The 27,506-nt window shown below is 62.2% G+C and overlaps 1 protein-coding gene across 6 annotated transcripts in view; it reads right to left on the bottom strand.

The window, feature by feature from the left end:
- Positions 1-3,184: 3,184 nt before the first annotated feature.
- Positions 3,185-27,506, bottom strand: part of TOM1L2 (target of myb1 like 2 membrane trafficking protein) — an 82,514-nt gene continuing 58,192 nt past the window's right edge. For 2 of the 6 annotated variants that reach the window (XM_060291138.1, XM_060291140.1), the window contains 11 exons: positions 27,292-27,432; positions 25,507-25,623; positions 20,823-20,956; positions 18,874-18,922; positions 18,450-18,573; positions 16,978-17,095; positions 15,572-15,647; positions 13,646-13,711; positions 9,102-9,161; positions 7,492-7,528; positions 3,185-6,852 (listed from right to left, as the gene is read on the bottom strand). In XM_060291138.1, coding sequence (XP_060147121.1) covers positions 6,704-6,852; positions 7,492-7,528; positions 9,102-9,161; positions 13,646-13,711; positions 15,572-15,647; positions 16,978-17,095; positions 18,450-18,573; positions 18,874-18,922; positions 20,823-20,956; positions 25,507-25,623; positions 27,292-27,432 — 1,071 coding nt within the window. In that variant the 3' untranslated portion in view covers positions 3,185-6,703. Of the gene's footprint in view, positions 6,853-7,491; positions 7,529-7,569; positions 9,162-13,645; positions 13,712-15,571; positions 15,648-16,977; positions 17,096-18,449; positions 18,574-18,873; positions 18,923-20,822; positions 20,957-25,506; positions 25,624-27,291; positions 27,433-27,506 lie in introns of those variants that run through there. The other 4 variants (XM_060291139.1, XM_030861185.2, XM_030861186.2 and 1 more) reach the window with 4 other exon arrangements.

Genomic DNA, 27,506 nt, shown 5'->3' with positions numbered 1-27,506 from the left:
ACGAGCCCCGCCCCGGCCCGCGGCGCAGCCAATGGGCGCGCGGCCTCGGGTGGGGTGACGCGGCGTCAGCGCCCGGCTCCCGGCGGCCGGGTCACGTGCGCCGCCTGACCGACCCGGGCGCCCCGCCCCGCCCTGTGGCCCGGCCCGGCCCAGAGCCGGCGTCCCGCCCGGTCCCCGGTCCGCGGCCCACCCGGCCCCGTGTGCCAGCTGTGAGGCCGGGCTCACTTCTGCCCTGGGCGTCCGAGAGGCGCAGGGGCATCTTCTGTGGGTTCAGAGCCGTTTGGGCAGGTGTCCAGCGCGGGCAGGGCCAAGCCATGTCCTCGCTGCCCGAGCTCAGGGATGGGTGGCGGGGCAGGCACGGGAGTTGCCAGGGCTGCCGGCACTGGGCGTAGCTTCACAGGCTACCGAGACCCCTCCCCACTCCTGGAGCCCCCTTGCCACCCACCTGCCCGTTTGTCCTTCATTCTGCAGCAGCCGAGCTGGGACCTGCCCAGCCGTGGCTGAGGCTGCACAGAGCCAGCAGGGAGCCTTGGGTTCCCCCCACCCCCGCATCAGACATAATGGAACGACATGGCCCTTGACATGGATGATTCTGGTCCTAGATGACCTTGTGTTCTCATGCCAGCTTGCCCTCTACTGTGCGCTGTGCAAGTCATTTCTAGCTCTCTCTGAGCCTCTCTGGCAGTAAACCCTCCACAGAAGAGCTGCTTGAACCCCGAGGTCTGCAGCACAGTGAGGGGTGGGCCTTACAGACATGGAGAGTGAGGCATCAGCTGACACCCATGGGCCACGTCCAAGTATACACGGGTTCTGATTTTGAGTCCACTGTCAAATGTACATTTCACCTGAAGGCTGGATCCCTGGCTTTTCTTGAAAAATGGGACAATCTGGCAACAGCAGGCTACAATGGCCTGTGAGCTTCCCCAGTCCCCTCCATCCCTGGGGTCCACCCAGGCAGGGCCCTGGAGGCATTGGGTTAACTACCCACGACCCCATTTCTCACATCATCCGGAGCTCAGGGACCTGCCCCAGGCCTGCAGCCCCAGGCGGGGGTGGGGATGGAATGGCACCTCCCATGGACTCCCTGGTGCTGAGGGCCTGGACCCCCTGCACAGACCCCCTGAAGTCCACCCAGCGAGAGCTGGCAGGGGCTCCTCTGCAGCAAACGGTATTTCTGGGTGAGTCGTGCCTGTTCAAGTCCTCTTGTCTGCCCACCCTAGCCCCTCAGGACCCCAAAGAGAACCTTTCCTTGCAAGAGGGGTGGTTGTAGAAAGACTACACAGGGTACATGCCTTCCATTCACAGGGATGGGGGCCCACACTTCAGAGGCCGCTCCCAGACTCCCCGGGCGCAGGGCCTCTCTCTCACTCCAACTGAGGCCCACCTGAGCTGGCGGAGGTCTGAACGTGGCCCCAGTCTCCTATCAGCAGGCATGGCAGCCCCCTCCTGAGCTGCCCTCCCAGAAGGCCTGGTGTGGGGGGCAGGGGGCGGTTCCCTTGCTGGCCATGGCGACGGAGACAGTGCTCTCCCTGCCCGCTCCTCCGCGGCCCTGGTCTGGGAGGTCCAAGGGCTGAGCTTGAGGGGGTTCTGCTGCTGATCCCAGGCAAAACGTCCGGGCCTCGGTCTTGTCACCTGCATATGAGACGCGGGCAGATGTCTCCGCACTTATTCCAGGCTCACCTGGGGGCTTGATGAGTCCATCCCACTTGAGATGCATCCTTGAACCCTGGGAGGTGAAGGGATTAAAGGGCTCCCCACCTCCCCTAAGCCACCTGGAGAAGGCATAGGCCCCCCACGGCCCCTGAGCCTCAGGGAGAGGCCTGCTTCCCAGAGGACCACCGCCTGCAGCAGTGCCCAGCTCCCAGCACAGGAGAGGAGACGCGAACCCTTTTTAAAAGGGATAGGGGGCTGAGGGGGGTAACTGCTAAAGAGTAGGGGGTTCTTTTGGGGGTGATGAAGATGCTCTAAAATTGTGGTGAGGGTCGCACAACTCTGAATGTGCTAAAAACTACCTGATCATACTTTATTATTTTATTTTTTTTATAAATTTATTTATTTTTGGCTGCGTTGGGCCTTCGCTGCTGCATGCGGGCTTTTCTCTGGTTGTGGCGAGCGGGGGCGGGCTACTCTTCGTTGCAGTGCACGGGCTTCTCATGGCGGTGGCTTCTCTTATTTATTTTATTTATTTATTTATTTATTGGCTGCGTTGGGTCTTCGTTGGTGCACGCAGGCTTTTCTCTGGTTGTGGCGAGCAGGGGGCTACTCTTTGCTGCGGTGCGCGGGCTTCTCATGGCGGTGGCTTTTCTATTTTATTTTATTTTATTAATTAATTAATTTATTTATTTACTGGCTGCGTTGGGTCTTCATTGCTGCACGTGGGCTTTTCTCTGGTTGTGGCGAGTGGGGGCTACTCTTTGTTGCGGTGTGCGGGCTTCTCATGGCGATGGCTTCTCTTGTTGCAGAGCACGGGCGCTAGGTGCAAGGGCTTCAGTAGTTGTGACACGTGGGCTCAGTAGTTGTGGCTTGTGGGCTCAGCAGTTGTGGCACGAGGGCTTCAGTAGTTGTGGCACACAGACTCAGTAGTTGCAGCTCACGGGCTCTAGAGCGCAGGCTCAGTAGTTGTGGCGCACGGGCTTCGTTGCTCCGCGGCATGTGGAATCTTCCCGGACCAGGGCTCCAACCCGTGTCCCCTGCATTGGCAGGCAGATTCTTAATCACTGTGCCACCAGGGAAGTCCCTAATCATACACTTTAAATGGGTGAAGCTGTCCCAGAAAAGGGGAGGAGTGGCTCTCCAATCCAGCAGCCAGCCACGCTCGGGGAGCCCAGCGGAGGGCGCTGAGGAGGTGGCTCAGGCCTGGATGCTCCTGGGACCCGGTAAGAGATGGAGGAAGAACCCCGGCCCCTGGTCTGAGCTGTCAGGCAGGCTGTGGCGGGTTTACAGCCGCTCCAACCGAAAGCCCCAAAGCAGGCGGTGCCCCAGGGTGGCCAAGCAGGGACAGGCAAGGGGTGGGAGGGGCCTTCCAGGGTAGGGGCTGCTCGAGGCCCGGGGCCGCGTGTGGTGGCGAGCTTCCCTGCCTGCTCCCTCCAGCAGGGCCCACTCCGCCGCTGCCTAGAGAAAGCAGGTGGTCGGATCTGGCTGGCCCTCCGGACAGTCACCGCCGACTTGACAGAGATCACACAGCAACAGTCTGTTTGTTTATTGTGGAGTATTTTACATGCAAGATCCCAAACTAGACAGACATGTCTGGAAGGAGAGCCAGTGGGTGGACAGACGCTCTGGTGTCGCTGACTCCCCTCTAGACGGACCGCCAGGCTGGGGGACGCCGGACAACAAACCTGAGAACCCTCACAAGTCAAGTGCAAACTCGAGGAAATAAATATCCCCCCCACCCCCCCCTTCCTCCAGGAGTGCCTGGAGAGACGCAGCGAGACTCCGGGGTTGACAGCTGTTCCCAGGGTGCCCCAGGGACAGCACAGGCTGGAGCAGGGCACTGGGAGAGGCGGGGGCCCCCGGGCGTCTTCTGGGTGCACACGCTCAGCCCGGGTGGCGAAGCCGGCTCTGCCCACGTCGGGGACGGGGGAGGGGCCCGGACCTGGCGGCAGCCAGTGCAGAGCACCGCCGCCCTCCACGGTGCTTCCCCTTCGCCAGCCCACAGCCCCCTCGGACCCTCCGGAAGGCTGGGCTGGACTGAGTTAGAAGCGTGCGGAGGCAAGCGGGGCTGTGGCAGCAGGAAGGGACGGGAAGAGCCGAGTCTGGGCACCTGCTGCCACCGGTCCCCTCTCCCCACTGGGGCCTTGAGGGAAGGCCCAGGCCTCACGCCTCCCCAGGCCCCTTGCCCTGGACCCTGGGTAAGGAGGGGGAGGGCAGCGAGCCAAGGCAGCGTGGCCCAGGGCAGACAGCACGGTCGCTCACACTGAGGGGGCTGACAGAGAGACAGGAAGACAGACGGCCACCTTGCCCTCTGGCCCGGCCAGCAACGAGCCGCTGCAGCTCTGCGGCCCTTGTCCCGCGCGTGCTGATAAGCCAGTTGCTCACGTGTCCCCTGGGCCGGTCGGCCTGCACGGTGCCTGGGGGTCCCGGGCAGAGGCCTCTCTGGGGCAGGCTGGCCAAAGGCCCGCCGGTGCCCGGGTCGCACTGCACTTAGTGCCATTAGCTGCTGCCCACTGGCCAGAAAGGCAGGAGCAGAGGGTTAGTTTTCACATCTCAGCACACAACACAGAAAAGGTTACACACATCCCCAAGAAAATATCTTGACAAAATAAATATTTTAACCTATAATCAGGTATAATTAGTGCTTATAAGGAATCCCAGCAATAATGTAGTGTAATTAAGTACATACTGTATCTGTGATGTCTAACACTGGTGGAGAGGCTGCTGGCTCGGGGGGGTCCCACTCCCCAGGGCGGAAGGCTCTGGCCAGCTTCCCTTCCCTAGCGCCGTGCCCCCCAGGCGGAAGGGAGCCAGTGGGAGGGGCCCAGGGCGCCTAGGGCTCAGGACAGGAAGGGTAGAGCAGCACCGCCCCGGGCACCTGCTTCCCAGGACGGCCTACGGCTGGGGCAGGCTGCTGTGACCTGATGGGCGAGCAGAGGGTCAGCTCCAGCTGGGACGGCCAGCGAGGCCACCACAACCCGCCGCCCCGGCGGCCCCACCTCTCTCAGCTGTGCCTGGCTGAGCAGCTGGGGCTGGGGGGCGGCTTTGCGGGGCCTCCCTGGGCAGGTACGTCTCCACTTCACCCTCCATCGGGAGACCCCTGGGCTCCCTGCTTCACCGGGTGGAAGGCCGGCTCCTCCCTCAGCGGACGCTGGGCCTGGCTGCTGCAGCTCCCGTTGGACTGGCCACCCGAGGCCCACTGTCCCCCGCCCCCACACAGACACGCTCCCCAGGCTGCGCCCAAGGCCCGGGGATACCAGCTAGGGTCGCCAGGGACAACCAGGCCACCCAGCCACCTTCTGTGCAGCTCAAGTCGGCCAACTTCACACGCTCAGCATCCACGCTGGCCTCGGGGCCTCGCCCTTGGAAACGCCGAGGAGAGGGGTGCAGCTGTCTGAGGGTCGGGGCTGGGCGGGGTGCAGGCAGGCTGGCCCAGCTCTGTGGTGGGGACTTCCTGAGAGCCCTCTGAGGAACTGGAGTGTGACAGCCCCAGCCGGACCCCAGGCCTCCTCTCCAGAGGAAGCTGCAGGGTGCCAAGCTGGGTGAGGGTGCCAGGCTGGGTGTGGGTCCCAGACGGGCAGCACCCCGCTTTCCCCCACACCTGCTCCTGCTGGTGCCCCGCACAGCCCTCCAGTCCCGTCCTAAACGCTCCCGCTGGAGCCCACGGCGGCACTGATCCCGGCCTGTGTCAGGCCCAGCCTCTTCTCCCTGCTTGGGCTGCCAGGTGGGAAGGGCTGACCACACCGCGGGCCAGGCCCACCAGGTGGCCCTGCCAGGCCTTGCCCCGACGCCCAGGCCGCGCGTGCTGGAACGCTGATCTGGACCAGGGCTCACAGGCTGGTGGAAGCCGCGGCAGCAGTGTGTTCGCTCTTCTGGGCCACAGCACAGGGCGGCTCAGGCTGGACCGGGCTTGGGCCGAGCGGCTAGTGCCCTGCCCATGGCCCGAGATACCAGCAAGGACCCAAGACAGGAGTGGGTGTCACCAGCCCCTCCTAGGTTGGTTGGGCGCCGGGTCTGGGGTGGGAGGAGGTCAGGCTTCAGGACAGTCTGCAGGGGAGGCTGAGGCCCCGCCCAGTAGAGTGCAGGGGCCTTCGGCCACTGGGATCTCGCCTGGGGTGCAACACTGCCTGCTGCTGGGCCCTGGAGGCGGAGGCGTGGAGGCTGCCGCAGACCAGGCCGAAGCACATTCACCAACGTGCAGAGCTCTCCCCAGCTGGCCAGAGCCAGCCCGCACTGTGCAGGCCCCCCCACAGGTGGGGCGGCCACAGGGCCCGTGGTGCACAGGGGCAGCTTGGAGACAGTAGAGTTATCTCTGCAAGAGCTGACCGGCCAGGGCTGCGAGCTGCCCTCCTGACAGCCCATGGCTCTGCCCACACCAGGAGCATGCAGGCCCGCGGGGGAGCCCTTGGTCCCAGGCTCGGCTGCTGAGCCAGCTTGGACGTGGGTCTGGGCGAGCAGCTGAGTATGAAGAAAGGGTCAAGCAGATGGCGGGTGAGAGACACCACCCGTGGGCATCCACAGAGCCTTCTAAGGTGCCGACACTCATCAGGCAGCAACGGTCCAGGAGGGCGACCAAGCCCGCAGGTGCAGACCTGCCCTCTCTGGGGCACAGGGGGTCACGGGAGGGCAGGAGAGGCCCGCTGAGCTGGGCAGGGGCACGCCGGGCAAGGGGCTGGGGCCTGAGCCCCTTCTCTGTGTGCAGGTGACCAGAGGAACCGCTCAGGACCAGACCCAAAGGGACTGCCCTGCCCGGTGCTGGACCAGCTGTGGGCTCTTCCTGGGAAGGAACAGGCAGAGGGAGCTGGTGGGCAGGAAGAGCAGAAGTTGAGGGGCTGTGGCTACAGCAACGCTGTCCCGCCGCCCACAGAGAGGGTGGCTAAAGCTGGTCCTGACTAGCGGGAGGCCTGGGAGCAAACACAGTGGCGTTTCCATGGAGACACAGCAGCGCAGGACCAGGTGAGGGCTGGGGATGGGAAGAGTGGCCAGTGCCTGGTGTGGATGGGGGGAGCTAGAGGTGACCTGCCGTGGGGGGGCCCAACCACAGGACAGCTCACAGGGCAAAGAGGGCGTCCTCCGACTGCTCCGGCTTCTTCCGGCTGGAGGGATTTGAGGCCGGGGCCGGAGCCTCCGCTGGGGGAGAGGGGAGGTTGGGAACCATTTCGGCAGCTTTGGCCCTTTCTTCAAGGAATTTATCGAACTCTACAACACAAAACAAGGCCGGCCGGGACTGGTAAGGGCTCAGCTGTATTGAGGCTCCAACAGCCACGCCCACCTGCTCCCCACAGAGCACCGCCCCCTTTCCTCCTCCGCCATCACCAGGGCAAGCGGGAAGCCTGCCACAAGCCGGCGGGGTGGGGGCGTGGGGGGCTGGGGGGTGCCAGTTAGGATTCCTGCCCCACCACTGACTTGGAGCTTTTCCATCATGCAGATCAGCATAGAAGGCAGGGCAGGGGGAGCTGGAGGGGAGAGTTCCTCCTTGAACTTGGCAGGGAAACCGCCCCCACACCCACCAAGCAGGGCTCTGTGCCTGCAGAGGGGCCCAGCTGTGCGGCCACAGGGTGCCAGGCCCAGGGGTTCCCTGCGTGCCCTGCTGACTGCATGGCATGTGTCTTGCTTCAGCTGCACTGAGCATCTGGCGGGGGCAAACTGGTCAGCAGTGCAGGCAACTGTGCCTACTGTTCACCAGCTGCAGCACCTCCCTCATCAGCACAAGGCCTGGGTGGGACACAGCCCAGGAGCCCGCAGGGGAGGCCCGCCCAGGCGGCATGGCGGAGGGCGGGGGGGCTCCCAGAGCCTGGGGCGGACACAGCAGCAGCGGGTTGTGGGGGGCAGGCCTACCTTCGCTCGTGACACCCTCCTCCAGGTCGTCGCCCTTCTGTGGGAGAGCAGAGAGAGGGCATTAGGACCCGCCCACCCTGCTGCCGCTCCCCGCCCTCGGCCACCCCAGGGCGGCACCCGAGCAAAACTTCCTACTTCCTGTCCCCCCAAGTTCTGTAAGAGCAAAGCACTGCTCTCGTCTTATCAGAGACGCAGAAACTTTGTTTTTAAAAAGTAAAAACAAACATAGTAGGTTCTAGGTTTTGATCCCCCAGAAGGGTCAGAAAGCAAAAATTCTAAAAGGTGCAGGTTCGTTCTCCGGCTGAGCCGCGGGGCAGGACTGCAGGGCGGCCAGGAGGAGGCTGGGCCTCAGGCAGCCAGGGCCCCGGGCGCTCCTCCGCTGGGCGTCCCCTCGCGGGCAGCCACAGGGCGCTGGGAGGTCACGGCCACGCCAGCAGCTGGGAACCGCGTGAGGCCTGGAAGCACGGGGCCGGACCCTGCGGCGCTCTGGCAGCGTCCTCCTGCGCCCCGATGCTGTCACTGGGGAGGCTCTGGGGGGTCAATTCTGTGCGGAACGTGGGGGCCACTGGGAACTCTGCACAGTGATGGGGAAGCAGACACGGCCCGGGCTTCCTTCCTGGCTCTGCCCCTGACCTGCTGCGCGACTGGCTGGGAGGTCCCTGGCCCTCGAGCGCGGGTGCCCCCCGTGAGGTGGGGGCCCCGGCCTGCCTGCTCTGCGATGGGAGCTGTTGCTTTCCGGGCATTCCCTGGGAAAGGCGTAATGGGGGGGCCCCTCCTCCCCTGGCATGGCACCCGAGTCTCCGGGAAGCCCGGCTTTGGTGGGGGGGTTGGGGGCTGGCCCGGAGCGGCAGGAGGCCCGTCCTGGGGGCTGAGGTCTGCCGTCCTAGGTGGGGGGGTGTCCTGAGGGGAGGCAGCGAGAAGCAAGGACGAGTTGTCCTCAGGTCATGGGGAGAGTCCCACCAGCCATGACCATGGACAAACACCTCCCCTCCCAGGGTGCATTTCTTCACCAGCCCCGGGGGTGGGGGGCTGGGGGTGGTGGTGAGAGTGCTTGGCGGGGGCAGCGGGGGACCAGCCAGCACAGCCCTCCCCTCTCGGACCGGCTGCCCTTGCCAGCTGCACGATGTCCTAACCTTCCTGCCCATCTCTGGGGATAAAGACAATGGTCCCTGGAACCATTAAATCCAAGATACCAGGAGATGCTGGGGAAGGGGGATGAGAGTGAATTAAAAAACAAACACCAACTCATGTCTGTGTAAATTTCACAATTAAAAGAAAAAAATGTCTCTGGGTATATTTCACAATTAAAAGAAAAAAATGAAAACCAAAAAATAAATAAATAAAAATGTAAATTAAAAAGCGTACAAAAACCCCAAACCAAAAGAACCCAAGCACACACACACCTGAAACCGCAGTAACTGGGAAAAGTCAGTGTGCGTCTTGGGGGCGGCGTGGCCCGCTGAGCAGGTGCGGACCCCGGGGGGCGCCTGCCCAGCCTCCCCTCCTCCACCTCCCCAGGGAGCGGCCCCGCGCCGGCCCCCAGGCCTCCTGTCCTCAGAGGCGCCTGGGCCTCGCCACTCCCCACACGAGATAGAAAAGTCGAGTCTCACCAGGTCGGTCCTGAGCCACACCTCAATGTCGTCCATGACAGACGGCTGCACCACGGGGATCTATGGAAGCGGCAGGCAGCGGCCAGGCAGCCCGCGGCCAGGCAGGGGAGACAGAACAGCGGACACGTCAACCCAAGCAGCCCGACGGAGCCAGACGTACACAGAGCAGAACACGTTGGCGCAGCAGGCGGGCGGGCACGCAGGCAGCCACGTGGGAAACGGCAGGTGAGGGAAGCAGCAGCTCTAGGAAGCAGGGCTAGCGACGGGACGGGACGGGACGCGGTGGGGAGGGAGGCGCAGTACGCGTTCTTCAGTGGATAACTTTTTGACTAGCGTGTCTGCCTCTCAGCCCTGGGGCGCCGGCCTGCAGGCCGGTGTGGAGCCCCTCCGCCTGCGACAGTCCCGGCCCCGACAGGACGGGGAGGCCATGTGGCCGTCCGCCCAGGGCGGGGCAGGGGGCAGGTGGTCCAGGCTCGCTCACTGAAAGGATGGTGTCCTGGGGCATTTCTGAGTGGGAAGGGCACCCAGGCCTGGGTGTGGCCTGGCCCACAGCAGCCCGGCACATTCCTCCACCAGCAGACACAGGCCAAAGCAAGGGCTTTAATGACAAAAGGGACCGCAGGCTTTGGTTGTCTTTGTGTCCCTTTGGTGGAAAAATCAGGAAGCGGCCTGAATGCCGCAGCCTCCTCCCATCCCACCCTTTCCTCCCAGCTTCCAATGGCTGTCTGTGGCCCCAGCAACAAAGAAAAGAAGTGCAACTGAAAGCAGGGGAGTCGGGGGGGGGGACGGGGGGAGCAGGGGAGCGGTTGGGAAGGGGGACCAGGGTCCCGAGCAAAGGAGGGCACCCCTCTGGTGCCTGGGCCCTGTCCACGCCTGGGCCACCCATGCCAAGGGCCTGAAAATCTATGTGGCTAGAAATACTTAAGCTGCTGTCAGACATAATCAAATGATCCTATGATAAGAAGGAAAAGGAACCTTTAACCCCTTCGAAGCCACGTTAATGAAATGTTGGCTCCCAGACTAGATAAACGAGAGGATGGCCCTTGACTGAGGTGACCTGCATCCTCACCTTGGCTGGGTCTGGGAGGTACCTCCTAGAACTCACTCACAAGCTCGCTATTTCTAGAAAAACTGCGGGCACTGTGTCTGTAGCTGGGTTCACCCCAACGTCACACAGCTGGGCCGGCAGACCCTCCTCTGGCTTCCACATGTGTCTCAGAGCGGCTCAGGCCAACCTCGATCAGATGAGGGAGATTCTGTCTATGTTGCCATTTAATTTCTTTGACCTACTGGGGACTTAAGAATGTTGAAATGAAAAAATACCAAGGAGTTCAAACCACCCTGAAATGACTCATGGTGACAAGGAACACATGGTCCTCCCTCCGGGCAGGACGCCAAGGGGCTGCTGGCAGCACCTGGAGCCGACTTCCCTCCCCACGGAGCAGGGACCAGTGGCGTCCAGGGTGCGACCGGCCAGTCTTACGCCTGCTGACGGGGCTTCTGCCCGACACGTTCCCATGACAGGAGATGCCAATTTTCGTTATCATGATGCTTCTAAGCCAGGACGCCCAGCCTCGGGGAGGACTCGTGCCACACCGCCAAATCCCCAGGACCAAGCGTGGGAAGTCAGTGTGTCTCCAGGGAGAAACCCGCCAACCCACCAGCCTCGGCCCGCCCAGGAGGAGTGGGGATTCCTCGGGTCGCAAAGCTTGAAAAAAGACACTAAGTTGTCATGCGCCTTAGGCCTTCAGGTTTTGCTCGTAACTTTTTTGTTACTGTTCAGAATTGGTCCCTCGGGGGCAGGGATAGCGCCTCAGTTTTCTCCTCTGGACCGATCTTGAGAGCCAGCACGCTCAGAAAATAAACACTGACACATGAGAAGCTCCTCACCCCTCAAAACAAGCCTGCCACCCACAAGTCAGGGGTGGACTTGCTCCCTTCCAGGAGCGCCCCACCTCCGGGGCCCCAAGAAGCCCCAGGTCTGGGGCCTCAGCCTCGTCTGTGAAATGGGGTGACGTCTTCCGCCACTCACGACCCCAGAGCCCTTCAGTTCTAGTCGGGTGCTTCCGTTTCTAACTCAGAAACCCAGGGATGCCGGAGCCGTGGGGCCTGAGCCCTGACTGAGAGGCGCTGGCCGAGGGCATGCATCACGTGGAGTCGGGTGTGGGTGACAGGATAGCTCACGTGACGGGGGGATGGGCCGCCCTGCCAGGCTGGATGCAGCCTGGGCTCACGAGCCGCCTGCCTGGGAATCGATGGGGGAGCACGGCGCCAGGAGCGCGGCAAAGCTGCCCCAAAACCAGGTGCTTCAGACACAGTAGACACTTGCGCTGCCCTGCAAACAGGAGCTGCTCTGTCACCGCTCCAGCTGCGGGCACATCCCCAGGCCAGAGAGGCCTCAGCGTTCTCACCCTGAGCGACCTGGGCTCTCACACGCCCTGGGGTGAGCACCTCCCGGGCAAGGGGGCTGCCAGAGTGTGAGTTGGAGGAAGGAGACAGAAAGGGAAACATGCAACGAGAAAAAAATAAAGGGAGCGCGTGTCGGTACACCCTTGGATACAGACCGGCCGCCCAAACTCCCTAGCTCCGAGGACGGCCGGACGGGGCTGGCTGGCTGAGGCGCTGGATGCGGAGGGCAGCCGTGGACGTGGCAGGGGTGGGCCAGCCTGGGCTCAGACGGGCAGCCCTGCGTGTGGGCGGGAGGGTCACCGGCTCAAAGGGGAAAGGCACTGCCCGGTCTGCGTAGGGGGCCCCGCCCCAAGCCTGGGCCTGGGCAGCGGCAGACTTTTCTCTAACCTCTTTGGGTTCCTGCTGCGACTCCTACTCTTTCACCTATCCTGGCTGCACCCTGCGTGTGGGTGACAGGCCTCCGACCGCCGCCGGGAGAGGCAAGAGCACCGCCGTCCCCGGGCAGGCTGCTCGAGAAGGTTCTTGGGGCTCTCCTCCACGGTAACGGGCCTGGTGCTGGACCTGGATGCCCGACACGCCTCCCCGCAAGGAAACCAGCACCACTTCCAACGCGCCGGACCAAGTGCTGCGCTCGGGTGCAGTGCTTCCAGGGGCTCTTGCCCCCCGACAGTCCTCCTGCCACCTCCCCAACCTGAGGCTCAGTCTACAGGCCCTTTGGTCTCGCTCAATAGTACAAAAAGTTTCCAAGTAAAGAATTTGTACTTGGCAGGTTTGGAAAGACTCAGGGTTTCTATGCTATGGGAAATGAGGCAAAGCAATTAATATACGCTGTTTAAAAGAAAACAAAACAAAACACTGCAGTCGGGCAGGTGAGACACAGGGTTAGCTGTTAGTCGGGCTTGTTTCTGAAGTCGGAGACTGGAGCTCTAGGTGGGGCCGGGCAGGGGTGGGTGCCACCACCGGCTACCAAGCCACACGCGGGGCGGCTGTGTGGGCAGTATCATTTTTTGCAGGACTAATAGGCACAAGGACACACAGCTGGATCCTCCCAATTTGGACAGTGGAGTGGACGTGGTCTCCAGGAGTGCTGCTCTAAGGCCACCCGCACGTGTGGGCCAGAGCCCCGGCTTGTCCCCACAGAAGCAAACAAGGGGCCGGGCTAGCCCATGTCCCTAAGAACGGCCTTGGGGTCCGGTGCAGCAAGCAGGACGGGCTGCCGGCAGGTGGAGGGAGACGGCCCCCCGAGTGCGGCTGTGCTGGGTCGCCAGCTCCCAGCTGGGCGGGCAGACACCCTGGCCCCCGGCTCTGACAGCCCTTTGGCCCGTGTCCTCGAGAGCTAGTCGCACTTGCTTAGGCAGGTGACCCTGTGCTGCCCGCAGGCTCGGGCATGCTGGCCCAGCCTGAAGAGCCCTCCCCTGGCCCCAGGCTGGCCCGGCCCCAAGGGGTCAGTTCGGCTTCCTCCTGGTGTGTCTAGGTCTCCCGCTCAGGCTCCACCATGCACAGACCCCGGTCTCAGAGGTGAAATCGTCCCTGCACCGCAGGCAGCCTGCAGCAAGTGACCTCTCTGTGCACAGACTCGGGGCCACCTGATCACGAGGCAGGAGGGATCCTGCCGGGTCTTGGAGCCATGGACACCCTACTTCCTGAGGCTGACTGCGTGTATGATCCCCACATCTTCTTATTCCGTTCCAGTAGCGTTTGTGTTTCTTTAGGAGGTCTCAGATCCTTCCGGGGGCACAGTGGGCACAAACAATTACAGGACGAAACCCCATCGGCCTAGACTGCCACATTCACAGGCTGGGCGGCATTCTCTGCCCAGTCAGATGCTTTGAGCCTGTCCTCTCAGAAACATCCCCTCCCAAGCAGAGGCCACAGTAACTTGTGCTCATCCTGGAAAAGTGAATACTGCCCAGAGCTCCAGAAACGGTAGAAGGAGGGAAAGGGCCCTCCCCTCACTCCTGCAAACGCCCGGACCTCCACAGAAAACCAGAGATGGAGTTTCTGGGGCTGGAAGTCTGCAGCTTAAGGAGACAGACAGGAGGGGAAGACTGGGCACCCGCGAGAAGACAGAGGGAAGCGCCGAGGGTGGTGGTGGTGGGGGGACGAGGGGCTCAGCGCGGCTGGTGACCTCTCACCATTCCTTGGGCTATGAGCCAGCTGTCTATGGGCTCCAGGTCAGAGTCCCCACCTTTACCTCTCTTCTGGGCCGAGGACAGAAAAGTCCCAGAAAGGAAAGTCACAGCAAGACCCGTGGTAAAGAAGCCAATAGCACATGTCATGGAAACAGAAAAGCCACTGTCAGAGCTGGTGCCCCGTCACCTGAGGAGCTGGGACCCAGCGGCCCACCCCCCAAACATGCCCTTACCTCCTGGATAAAAGAAGAGGCGTTTAGTAACAGGCACCCCAAGAGGGTAACACGCACTTGAACCCCTGTTCCCACGGCCCTGGGGCCGCAGAAGGCCGGCCGGGGCTGCCCTCCGCCTAGGCTCTCAGGGTCACTGAGGGGTGGCTTCACAGAATCAGCTTTTGCACAATCATCTCTACTTTCATTATCTTTTTCCTCCTCAGTCACCTGTGGCGTTCTTTTTCCAAACTCTTAATGTGAATGATGAATTTGGGGATATTGCCTTTTCTAAATGATGAAAGTATTTAAAGTTAGAACTACTGGTGTGGCTGTACCGTGAAGGTGTGGCTACACAGTTTTTTCTCCGTTACCGTGTTCTCAATTTCTCCCATGGCCCAGGTTTCATTTCCAGGGCAGCACTGTTTAGGATATGGAACACCATGACCCGAAGTACAGGCCTGAAGATGCATATAAGTGTGTGTGCACAGATACAAAGACACACCCACAGACAGGCGCGCGCGCGCGCACACACACACACACACACACACACACACACGGCCCACACGAACCCTGCTCCCTGCATCACCCCATCGAGCAGGGCACACGAGGAGCAGCCTGCCTGCTGCAGGTGGAAATGTTGAAAACAGGAGGCAGGCCAGGCACCCCGGGTGAAAGGCAGGGAGCTGGCTGCATTCCTGTGCTTGGACCCCGGGCACTGGCAGAGGCAGTGGCAGAAGGGCACTCCTGGCCTTGGCGGGGCAGGCCCTGGAGGCAGAGTGGAGAGCTGACCGGGCCGGCCTGGCCAGCTGGGCCAGGAGGATGGGCCGGCCTTACTGGCTCCCTGGTGCCCTGAGTTGGGGTGGGGGCCGTCCTCAGCAACAGGACCACTGGGCCACGGCACAGTCCCGGCCTCAGGGGTTCTGCGGGGGGCGGGGCACTGAGAGCCGCAGCCTGGGTGGCTCTTCTGCGCCCCCTGGTGGCTGGTGCAGAGGGACGCACGGCCCTCAACAAGCTGCCCCTTTGTAGCCCGGGATGGGGCGGGCCAGGGGGCGGCTGTTCTGGGGCCACTGTCCCCCCAACGCCACCCCCCCCAACACACACACTCATCGCTCGTGGCCACACACATTTCTCAGGCGAGAAGGGAACCACCTCACGAGAAGCATGGAGGCACAAACCTTTTCCTTCCGGGCACTGCGATCTCCCAGAAATCACAGAAGCCCCTCCTTCACCTCCGAGCACCTCTGCCCTCAGCGCTGCTCCCCCACTCCAGCCCCCTCCCCAAGCCAGCCCCACCAGCCACCTTCTGAGGGCAGGCCTGCAGGGACAGGCCCAGGCCTCCATTTCCCTTCTGTCAGAGAGCCGCCCACCCCAGGGCACTGCAACCTTTGGGGAGAGACCCTCTCTGGCCACAGGAGCCCTGCGCCCTGAGAGCTTAGAGCCACCATGGGGGACAGCAGAGGCTCCCCATCAGACCTCCCCGGGGTGCAGCCCCGCCCAAGGTGGCTCGTGGAGTGCCCTCCGCACATCTCTGCCTCTCTGGGCCTGTCTCCTCCTGGGTGTCCAGATATGGGCGTCCCCACGGGTGGGGGGCACTCAGGAGCTGACATGGCTCACCCCAGTCTGCCCTCCGTGCCGCCAGCTCTGCCTAACTCTCCAGCTGGCTTTACCAGACGGCCCTGCTTTCCCCCCAGGCAGAAAAACAGGGCGAGAGACCTACCACTTCGGGGTTCTGTTTCCGACCGTCTACCGCAGAAGCAATTACTCCGACGGCCTGGGGGTCCTCGTAGGTGGCCCTGGGGACGAAGCAGCACAAGCAGAGTGGTCACGGGGGACCGGGGGGTGGTGACCTGCAATCACCCTCCATCTTCGGCACCTTCCTCACGAGTACTCAGAGGCCTCGGCATGTAGGTCGTGGTCTGGCCGCAGCTGAAGCCAGGAGGCCTGGGTTCAAGCCCAGCCCAGCCACTCGCTCCCTCTGGGGTCTGGGACTCTGTACCACCTCCATTTCCTTCCCTCTGTTAAGTAACACTAGAGGCATCTGTAAAGCTCAAGGACAGGGTGCCAGAGGGCCCGGAACTGCTTAGAGGGAGAGGCTGGATGCAAGCAAAGGGGTCACAATTCTCATTTTAAAAGCAGCGGCCTTGGCTTCCCTGCTGGCGCAGTGGTTAAGAATCCTCCTGCCAATGCAGAGAACATGGGTTCGAGTCCTGGTCCGGGAAGATCCCACATGCCGTGAAGCAACTAAGCCCGTGCGCCACAACTACTGAGCCTGCGCTCTAGAGCCTGCGAGCCACAGCTACTGAGCCTGCGCGCCTAGAGCCCGTGCTTCACAACAAGAGAAGCACCGCAACGAGAAACCCGTGCACCGCAACGAAGAGTAGCCCCCGCTCGCTGCAACTAGAGAAAGTCCGCGCACATCAACGAAGACCCAACACAGCCTAAATAAATAAATAAATAAAATAATAATATTAATAAAAAAGCAGCAGCCTCAGTGGCATCTGACAAGGAAGGTGGTCTCCCGGTCTGGGGTGAGGGTCTGTCACTCATTGCGGGGTTTTCTTCTTCTGCTCCCCGACTTCTTTTGCTGTATCCATTTTGAAAGCAGCTAAAAGGTGCCTGGGGCCCTGGGCTTCTGGTCAACCTGCTGAGTCCTGAGTACGGGACTCAAAGAGCTGGATGCGTCAAGATGCTGGGTCCCGGGGGAGGTGGTCAAAGGCTGAACAGAAAGCTCAAAGCAGGTTCCAGGGAGATGCAGGGGGCTGTGTGTTTTGGAATCAACTCCCCTAATTCCACAGGGCTCATCTTGGCCAAAGCCGCTGTCGGGAAAGACGCTGCTTGCACCCCAGGGGCGGGGAACCAACTCGGTGCCTGCCTGCCCCACCCCGTGCCCCCAGCTCCTCCTACAGATGAAGTTTCTGAGGCAGCAGCAGCGCGGGGGCAGGGAGAGCAGGGGAGCAGGTGGCAGGAACCCGCATGGCCGCCCGGCTCAGGGTGCTGGCCTCCACTCAACAGCTGTGTCTACCGCCAGGTCCCAGCAACCGGACCCCAGTGAATAAAAGGCCACTTTGTGCTGGCCGCGGGCCCAGGCCGGGTCTGAGAGCCCCCGGGAGGGTCCCCACATACGTCTTGCGCTGCTCAGCCGAGGAGCTCCCTCTGGTCTGGGCGAACATGTCAAAGCCGTCCCGGGGGTGACACTGCTGGAGCGAGCTCAGGGTGCCGCTGACGCTCTCCGTGCCCAGGTCTGTGCAACAGAACAGAGGAGGGGTGGGCGACAGCAAATGTGGGCCTGACCCTGGGAAGAAGTCACCTGGCGGGCTGAAGTCCTGCGGGGGCAGAAGGGAGCGAGGACAGCCCCCGAGCCCCCCAAGTCGCTCCCGAATGAGGGCGAGCGGCGAGCAGGCGGGCCGTGCAGGCTCCTGCCCGCACCAAGGCGCCCCTGGGAGCCGGTCACAGAGGCCACAGGCCAAGGTCACTCATGTGACAAGTACTTCGTAGGCGCGCGCACGGCCAGAGCTCGACCCTGACTGGACCACAGTGACTCTGGCGCGGTTCCCGGCCTCAAGGGGGTACACAGAGTAGGCGGACAGACAGCAGCACAGAATTAGGTGGAGATATGGGCAGGGGACCGGAAACTGCTACAGGAGCGGGAGGGGGGCTGGGCGGCGGGCAGAGGGGGTGACGCGGGAAGGGTGCCGGCGGAGAGACGAGGCTGCTGAAGAGGTCACACGCCAGCAAAGGAGTCGATGGGGAAACACTAGAGCTTTTTAAAGCAGGGGCAGCGGAATCCAATCTGAATTTTAGGTATTAAGCCTGGTGGCCACATGCTGGGTAGACTGAAGGCAGAGAAAGAGAAACAGTGGCTACGGATACGTGAGAGGTCGAGAAGCCACTACAGCAACTGCCAGGGCACTGAGTGAAAGCTTGATTCAACCGAAATGAGACGAAGGCACAAAGACAAATACTAAGGAAACAGGAGCGCAGGGTGGAAGACGGCATTTTGAGAGGGCCGTGCTGAGTGGTAATGTAACACTGTGACCTCCTCTGTCCCAGACTGGGCTCATCCAGCCCGGGTGGGACATCCAGCGTCACGGACACACATTAAACTGAACAAACTGCGAGAAAATGGCATCTTTTGTTTTAGGTTTCAGAGGATGGCGCACTCTCACTGATATTAGCTCAAGGAGAGCAAACCCCTTCCTGTTGACAAGCCCAGGGCAGACGTCACCGATCAGCCATGGACTCTTCCAAGCCCCGACGTGGCCTCAGCATCCTTCCTGGGCCCACGTGCCAAGCACCCAAGCAGCTGACACCTATTTGCCACCCTTGGCCTGGTTGACGTTGAGAAGGAAATCACTCCAGCCATAGAGAATAAGCCACGTACAACACAGCAGCCACCTTTCTTCAAAAAGCCAACAGCTTCCAGTCCCTTGGACCACCTCGCACCCCTGCTTTCCAAGCTGGGTTCAAACTCTAAGTTTAGGGAACAAGCCTTCAGCTGAAATGGCACAGCAGGACTCAGGCACACGCTGTCCCACGGGTCCCCCACAAGGCCGGCGGGGGGCGGGGGGGGCGGGAGGCAGTTCCGGGACACTCACCCAAGCCCGCAAGCTGGGAGGAGAGGGAAGACGGGGGCACCGTGCCCCCCACGGTCGGGCTCACCACGGCTGGAGACCCCGGGCCCAGGTCGATGAGGTTGTCCTCTGTCACTTCGCTCAGCACCTGCTGGGCAGGAGGTGGGCTGAGCCCCGGCCCATGTGCTCGGCCCCGAGGGGAAAGCTGGCAGGCACCACCCAGGGTCCCGGGTGGGCTGTTGTGAGTTACCCCCTGCCCCTCCCCCATCTAAGGGACAGCGAGGTCCCAGGGGCTTCTTTGCCCCCTCCCGCCAGGGATGTGCCCTGCCGGCACCTCCTCAGAGCCCACCCACCAGAGCTTGCTCTCCCATCGCCCGGATATTTTAACCCCAGGAGACCCCAGGTTTCCCGGCCTCCAGAAAGGCGAGAATTCTGAAGGAATACTCACTCCATTACTGGCATTTTGAACGGATCGGCCTGACCTGTATCGTTCAAACCTAATGGGGAAAGGAAAGTGGAGTAAGGAGAGGGAGTGCCCGGGACACGGCATCGCGAAGCCCACTGGCCTGGGAAGCTCCCGGGGCCCGTGGGCCGGGAGGCCAGCAGAGACCCAGGCTCTGGGGAAGGAGAACCACCGGGCCCATTTGGGGGGCCAGGGAGTGGACAACCCCCAACACACAACTTCGCCCTTCCTGCTGCTGCATGGGGCTCCCCCGAGTGGGGATCAGCCTCCCAGCTTCCCCAAGGGCACTGCAGGTGCGGGCTAGCACATGCAGGAGGCCATCATAAGCAACCCCAGGGCCAGCCACCTTCCCTGGGGGCGCCCCAGATCCAGAGGAGAACAGCAGCCCCTCCCTGTTGGACAGCTCTGTGGCGGAGTGACGAGCTGAAGGGCTAACTTGCTAGGGGAAGGGGTGGGACCCAGGGCCAGGCGTGTGGAGCAGGAGGGCAGGCACAGGCCCCAGCAGCTGCGGGAGGGTCGGTGAGCCAGGGCCCCCGCCTGCTGGCCGCAGCCTGGCCGAGGACAGACTCTCCTCTCCAGCACCCAGGTCATTCTCTATCAGGTGGGGACCAGCATGGCAGCCCCAGACGCCACAGGCTAAGAGGCCGCCAAGAGACCTCTCCAGCTGGGGATCTGCTGAGATTCCCTGCTCCACACTGTTCTCCCCATGTGCTGGGGTCAGCCCCTGGTGAGCAGGGATCCCCGGGGGGACAACTGGTCAGGCCACCCGTGGGACGCAGTTTATCCTCAGTGGTCGACAAGGACAGAAATATGACCCCCCTGAGGTTCTCCTGCGGGAGCACCTTCCCACGCCCTTGCTGACCATCAGTCTTAGCAAAGGCTCTCTGGCCGGAAGGGCACCTCAGGGCTGCCGGCCCCGGGCTTTGCCTCTGGATCGCTGTCGCCCTGTGCCAGAAAGGGCTGAGACGGGTTTAACAGGTGAAAAGCTCAGCCTGTTTACAGTGGAGACCCTGGCACCGCAGGGCAGGAACCCGGGGCTCTGGGGCCGGGAGTTGAGGCCCCCGGCTCTGTTCCTGCGCTCCCGTGGCACAGGGGGCCCCAGACGGGCCCCCATTCCTCCTGTGGAGGGCTCGTCATCTGTCGGGTGGACACAGGGCCACCCACCGCTGCCACCGTGGTCGAAGCTGAGACACAGCCCAGAGCTGTGGCAACCCCAGCAAAATCACCCTCCAAGGCCCAGACGCGAGCATCTGTCACCCGGACCCTGCGTGATGCCAGGTCATCAGGCCATGAGTCAGCGGCCCAGGGCCCAGGCCTCATCCTTAGGAGCAGAAGGCTGGCCAGGCCAAGGCGCTTTCTGGGGCAGCCCCGTCAGAGCCACGGATGGGAGCCCGCTCGCCACTTCCCTGCTTGCTGAGCACTGCCTGGATCACTCACCTTTCTCCCTGAGGGACGGCTCTGGGAAGGCAAAAGAATATGCGCGTTTGTCACCTCAAACCCCAAAATGATTTGGAAGAACGGAAATGCGTGTCTCCCCCAGCGCTCACACCTGCCTGCTTCCGCGTCCACACATGCTGGCGGCGGCAAAGGAAGGGAAAATCTCTTTCTCTTTTTTTAAAAATGGGCAAGAGGAAATCTTTTTTTCCCTGATAGAGATTTCTCCCCCTTAATCCTTTTCAGATTCAGAGGATCTTCAAAGGAGCAGGTGCAGGAGCGCAGGGTCCCCGAGCCCCATCCTCCCTCCTGGGCTGGGGTCACAGGGGCCAGCCCGAGGCTCATGAAGGGCAGCGCCTGACTCTGCGGCACGCTCCTGCTGCTGGCTCCCAGGAGAACAAGAAGCACTTCCCCATCATGGGAACAGGTCAGCATCTCCGAGGAGTATTTTCTGCCTCTACTCTGCACGCCCCAACCCCCACCCCCGCGCCGGCTCCCACCTCTCGTATCGGAGGAAGACGTTGTTGAGGTCATCGTTGACGTGCAGCAGCTCCTCCGTGACCTCCTCGTTGCACACGCGGGAGATGAGCTCCACCACGCGCTGCTGCATGGCGCGGCAGGTCCTGTGCAGCTCCTGGGGACACAGGTCTGGCTACCGCGGGTGCCCCTTGTTCACACTCTACTTGCTTTGCAAATACATGTGCCCGTTTGTAAAGCCACACGGGCCCAGACTTGTCCACAAAGCCGGGCGTGTGCGGGAGGCCAGGTGGACCCCCGCCCCGCCCACCAGGCGGCGCCTCTTGATGGACAAGCGTCCTAGCGCACACTCTGCTGTGCGCAGAGTACGGGTTTGCACAAACCGTCTGGAAAATCTAAAAACGTGATTCTCTGCAGTTGCTTGTTCTCTTCAACAGACCGTGCCAGACGCCACCCTATCACTTGGGACAGGATGCCCCAGCCTCTGTGTATCATCATGCATCTCACCCGCCAAGACTCCCTGTGCGCTATGAACACGCCCTGAGCCCGCACTGCCGCCCCAGACTGCCTAGAGCGCCCTGGGCTCCCCTTCACCTCCAGTATGTGCAGACTGGCTCCCAACCACCCCAGAGGGCGAAGCCCCCCAGAGGAGGCTTCACGGAGGCGCCGTCAGCCCTCAGTAGGCTGCAGGGAGCATCTCAAGCACCTGGCACACACGCCCGAAGCACCAGTAGCACCCGCAGGGAGAGGCCAGGGCTGGATTCAATCTCCCCCCAGAGCCCAGTCCCTGCTGGGTGTGGCGGCCAAGGCAGCAACAAGCAGCCCTGACCATCAGCTGTCTGGGGGTCCAGTGCCCTGGGCTCGGCCCTCCTAGGGTGGGATGGGGGCGCCGGGCACCACCACGGCAGCCAGGGTGGCTATGCTCTCATCTGTTCGGACACTGATAGGTCTCTGTAGAGTTTCACTCATGGAGGAGGCGTTCCATCACTTTGCAGAACGTTTGGGAAGCGCTAGGTGGTTTCTGGGGCCTCGCCTGGAGGAAGGATGAGACCCGAGGCCGTGCACTGGGGTCTGGCTCCCGTGGCCTTCAGCTGGGGCAGAGGCAGGCAGGACATCCCCCACCCGCTGGCAGGGCCTCGCGTGCTCTACGCCTGGGTTGGCACCCAGGGACCCCCCACGGAGCTTTGCCTAAACACGGCCCGGATCAGGGGTCTCCAGGGGTCTCTGCAGAGAGAAAGTTTCACCTTCTCCTTGCTTCAACCTTTTAAGTTACTGTCTTAAAAAAATTAAACAGGAAGAAACGAGAAGAGATTGCACGGGAGAGGAGGACCAGAGCATGAAGATCTGTGCCACCACAGACACCCGCTGGCTGCCTGCGGGCCCTCCACGCCGTCACCAGCAGGCAGACCCTACCTGCCTCCAAACCACCCGGACAGGCACCTACTCCTGGTCCTGAGCCACAGACAGCCAGAGCCTGCCCGGCTTGCCCTTCCCGCGTGGCCAACAGCTGGGACAGGAACTTCCTAAATGCAGACGGTCTCAGTCTGGCCTCTGGGGTCTGGTTCTCAACAGAAGGGAGGGCGGCTGGTCACTGCTCTTGGTGCAAAAGCCCTCCATCCACCAGAAGGCTTTGTAAAATGTCCCTTTTCTGTCTAATTCATCCCAATGCCTGTATCTTTTCTTCAAGGGACATTCTCCTCCCCACCTTGCAAAACCATCTTTTAATCATCTTCTGGGTCTCCTCTGAACCCACAGGGAATAAGGCCCTGAAGATCTGCTTTCTACAGCTGCAAAGGAGACAGGAGGGAGACACAGTCTTTGTTGAAGAGAAAGGGGGAAATAATGAAGCTGAACACGTAGAATAAACTAGATTTCTCTAGAGAAGATGGTCCTGGCCCCCCTGGTTTTTGTTGAAATGAGAGGCAAGAAGCGAGAGGGGATAAACCATCTGCTACTTGAAGACACAATGTGGGATGGGCCTCCTTCGTCAGCTGAGGGATGGCCGTGAGGGATGCCCATCCTGGGCGTCACTGGATTAATCACGCGTTATCACTAACTGCAGACAGAGCTGGAGAGGCTGATCTGGGGGCGGTGGGGGCACGGCTGCCGGCATCGGGATCTTTAGAGATTCCCAAGGCCGGACTCCCAGGCGCAGCCAAGGGCATAAGGTCCAGCAGACAGAGATGTAGAGTCTCAGGACAGGGAAGACGTGGCTGGACAGCCCGTGAGGGAGGGAGGCGGAGGCGGCAGGTTCCCCAGCGCTGCCCCCTGCTCAGAGCCACCGGGCCACCCGAGGGAGGGCGGCCGACAGCCTGCAAGCATGGAAGGACCTGCTACGTGAGGGAGGAACTTGTGTCTGCTCCAGCGGGTGGAGCAGACAGACCGGGGCTGCAGGCACGGTGTGGACGGGCTTCAATCAGCCGCTTCCCAGCCGGTCAACGGGGGGAGATTACTCCAGGCCCTAAGTCACCTGGCTCATCAGCGGCCAGGCCCAGAGTGAAGCCGGGGATCCCTAGGCCGCAGCTCTTCCTGCCCTGTCGTGCCGCTTCCCAAAGTCTATCCAGGTCATGTGTTTGGAGGCGGAAGTGCCTCCCCAGCCTGTCGCTGAGGATGTTCAGAAACAAGGCAGCACCAGGCATGCTGCCGGCATGGGGAATCAGCACAGGGTGGGGCTGGACAAGCCGCCTCCCAGGTCTCTCCCAGCCCAGAGGGGGACGCTGCTGTGCTCCCTCCGGGGTCCCGCCTCCCCTCGCCCACGCTGCCTGAGTTCCTGCCACGCTGCGAGCCGCGGGTGAGGCCACACCTGCAAGTCCTGTGCGAAGCACAGGAAGCCGTCCGGACGGACGCAGCCGGCCAGGATGCTGGTCGGCTGCAGCGGAGCGCCCTCGCCGACACCTCCCATTTCCCTCTTCCCATTTCCTCCCAGCAGTTTACACTCAAATCCGCAGCAGCTTCTGTGGGCATGAACACTTGGGCTGGTGACAAATGCATTTATTTCCACTTTGAGCTCTGGGTAGCTTCTGCCCTGAGCAATCTGGCCACCCTCCAGCTCGAGTGAGGGGTCCCGGGGCACAGTCTGATCCCATCCCTTTCCAAGCAGACCGTAGCACTTTCCCACATGCAGCCCCAACCCCTGGGAGATCCTGCTCGGCTGGCTCGAGGAGTGAGGCCAGTGGCCAGGACGGCCGTGTCTGCTTACAGAGCTGCCGGCTCCCGAGTCTCTCGTGCCGAAAGGACAGCCTCCCACCGACACCCAGAACCGTCCTCTCTGTTTGACTTATAAGATAGCAGCGACGTCGGCAGGCTTGGAGTTGGAACAAGACAGAGGGAAGGGAAACGTCATGGGAAGCAACCTATTTTTGAAAACTGAGCTGACGCCAGGAGATCAGGTTCTGTTTGTCTTGGCTGACGGGCTCGTTTAAACACACACGCACACGCAGAGGTGTGTGCTGTCTGCTTGGCCCTGGCTGTCCGCAGGGCTGGCTTTGTTCTGCTGCGCCTGCTACCAGGAACTCAGCTCTGTCCACTGCAAACCCCTGTCAGCAAGAATTCTGGTGCTGACACAGCACAGAGCTGCCTCGAGAGGCCCCTCAGTTCCTGCACTGTTCCTGGACTGATCTCAGTTTCCTGCGCCTGGGGTAACGCCTGGAAGAACCCCGCAGACCGCAGATGGAGGCTGACGCGGCACTGATGGCACACCTGAAGCTGGGCTGCTGCGGGATCTGGTTGCTCGGCGTCCAGAGCAGCCGGAGGGCCCGGACCCAGGTAGGTAGGCTGCCCGCTGTGAGATCCTCCAGAGCGGGGACCACAGCCCACACCCTGGGCAGGTCTCCCCCACCCACACCCTCACCCCCTTAGGGGCTGGAAGGGGGCACGGCAAGCAGCTGCTTGGGACCAGGCCACCCGGGAAGCATGCCCTCCTGGAGGACAGCAGCCAGTGTGGCCCTCAGGGGACCAAGACCGGCTGCCCCGAGGGGCAGGCGTGGGAGGTGCTCCCCGCTGACCCTCACATTTCACAGCGTCCTCTCCACCCTCCAGGAGGTGCTGCTTCTGCGGGCAGGGCCGCTGCCACTTCCCACCGATGCCAGAGTCTCTGAGACGGTGTCAGGAGAGCTGGGCGCCAGCTCTGGGCATGGCGGACCTGGGGTAGGAACCCTGCAGGCCAGCTCTTTCCGCCTGGCTCCCAGACCTGCAGGTGGCCAGTGAGCCACAGAGCCTCCGGAGCCAGGACGTGGGCCACCCTGGCCGGGGACCCTCAGCTTCACCCCAGAAGTCTCAGAAGTGGCTCCCACGAGCAGGAACAGTTAGCGGTCCCTGCACGTTTGTGACGTCATGTTGGGTGAACAAAGCAACACATAAAATCATACACCTGATATCATCTCAACCCCATGTGAAATAAACATGGAAAAAATGTCTGAAAGAAAATACATCAGAACACCGACAGTGCTTATCTGCGGACGCTGGGGTTAAAGAAAACGATTTTCTTCTTTGTACTTCCTTTTTCTTTCAATGGGCACGTATTTTGCAACTGGCATTTTACAATGAGGAAAAAACGTTTTTAAGGAGGATAAAGAAGAGAGCACCTGGGACTGGCCTCTGACCGCCTCCGGGATGCGTGGGCTGGACGCGGGCCTCCTCAGACTCGGTCCCTCTAGAGGATGGGCCCCAAACCGCATCCTGCCCAACCCCCGGCCCGGAGGCCCTCACCTGCAGCAGCTCCAGATCGGACGAGTCCTCCTGCCCGGGAACCATCTCCGTTAGCATCTCGGACATGACCTTTGTGTTTCCCCGAACGACGTCCAGTTCGCTCCGCAGCCTGGCGATCTGTGGGGGCCGGGGGAAGTGTGGGGACGGGGTCAGTGAGCCTGCACCAGGTGGACGCGGGCCAGCTCCGTCTGTGTCTGCGCACGGGGGGCGCCGGCAGCTGGCAGCTGGGAGCCCCAGGAAGCGCGGGCAGTGCTGGGTTGGAGCGCGGCGGGAGGGGGCCGAGCGGGGCCTGCAGGGGAAGTGAGCCTCTCAGGCCCCGTTTCTGCTCCTTCACGTGGTGGAGAGCGTGGCCCCCGAGGTCCCTGCAGGTCTGGGGTCCTCGACTAGGAACCTCACAGTTGCAGGCTCTGGCCCGGAATCGAGGCTCCAAGCACAGTGACCTCTGAGCCGTGCCTTCCCCACCGGCTCCCCATCCAGGGGTGCCTGTCCCCACTGCCAGCTCCACAGAGCTCCCCAGAGCCGGGACCCGGGCTGCCTCTCCCACAGCAGGGACAGCTCTCTGAGCCTGTGTCCTTACCTGTGCAAAGGTGACCTCACAGGCCAGCCGTGGCCATCCAGGGGCACACCCCGCACTGCCCAGTCGGGTCTGCTGTCTCTCTTCACCGCATTCAGCCCCCTCTCGTCCTGCCCATGTCCCCTCGCCCATCCCAGACCCTCCTTCCAACCGCTCCCGAGCTCCCCCCGGGCGCAGACGGCCAATCAGGGGAGGGTCTCGGTGGCCGTCCAACTGCAAACGCGTCTGCCTTCCCTCTTCCCAGGGCCACCTGGGAGGCCTGGTGCCGGCTGTGGCGGGGGCCCAGGAGGGGCAGCGGTAGTTTCAGCTGCGGCCTCCACCTCCTCCCTGCTCTGGGGATCCCAGGGGGCTTCCTGCCACTGCCCAGCCAGCCCATGACGCCCGGTGGGCAGGAGAGAAGGACCGCCGCCCGGTATACTGACAGGAGACCGAGGTTAAGCGACCCGGCTGAAGCCTCACCAGGAGCAGCGGGCTGCGCCCAGGCCTGTCCGATCCCAGGCCACCACCTGCCCGGCCGCCCCGTCCTCGGGGCCCACAGAGCAGAAGTGTGCGCACTCCGCTAACCGGACACGGTCGCTTGAGCCCTCTGTCTAAATGAGGCTCCGTAATAATGAAACTGTCGCAAATAGTAAATGAGAATTTAAAAAACAGAAACAGTGGATGGATTTTCTTTCAAGTCTGACCAATCCTCACTTTTTAACTAATGGAAGTTCTATAGATTCGTCTAAGGACTCGTCTCCACACTCCTCCAAAAGAATCCAGGCTGGCATTGAGGCAGCATTAGCTCCGCAGGAAATAACTCGGGGAGACTGGGCGTTGCTCGGGACGCAGCAGGACTTGGTCCTTCCTGCAGGCTCCGCCCTGGCCCAGGCTGCCTTCTCTCAGGATAAGTCTAAACCTCTCTGTGGACACCCGAGGCCCTTCACAACTCCGCTGGCTCCCGGGCTTTTGGCCTCACCTCCTGCTGTGATTCTTGCCAGCCCCGCCCCCGCCCCGCCCCGTCCTCCAAACTGCCCACCTGCTGTGCCCGGAGCCCCCCACCTCCCACCTCGAGTGACCACCGCCCTGGACAGCGCGCCCTCAGGAGGGCCGGGCACTTGCACCCGTGTCGCCAACACCCTTCACAGGGCCCGTCTGGGGAGGCCTCCTCTGTCTCCTGGGAGACCGAGGGCAGCGGCAGGCTGGCCTGTGGCCCCTAAGCGTGCACGTACCTGCTCTGAATTGGCCGTGATGGGGCCCGCAGCGCTCAGAGCCGGGGCCTGCGGCACCAAGGAGGAGCCGCTGCTCGTCCTCGGCTGCAGCTGCGACTGGGACTTGGGCATGCTGGTGGCTGGGTCCACCTCCGGGACGCTCTGCACGGCAACGACAAAGCCTTCTGTCCGCCTGGGCCGCCTGGGCCCCCCCACCCCTCCTCCCTCCAAGAACC

Source organism: Globicephala melas, chromosome 20 (genome assembly GCF_963455315.2).
Source record: "Globicephala melas chromosome 20, mGloMel1.2, whole genome shotgun sequence".
In the NCBI taxonomy this organism is placed as follows: domain Eukaryota; kingdom Metazoa; phylum Chordata; class Mammalia; order Artiodactyla; family Delphinidae; genus Globicephala; species Globicephala melas.
The sequence above is the reverse complement of the archived record's forward strand: the minus strand, read 5'-3'. Positions and strand labels throughout refer to the sequence as shown.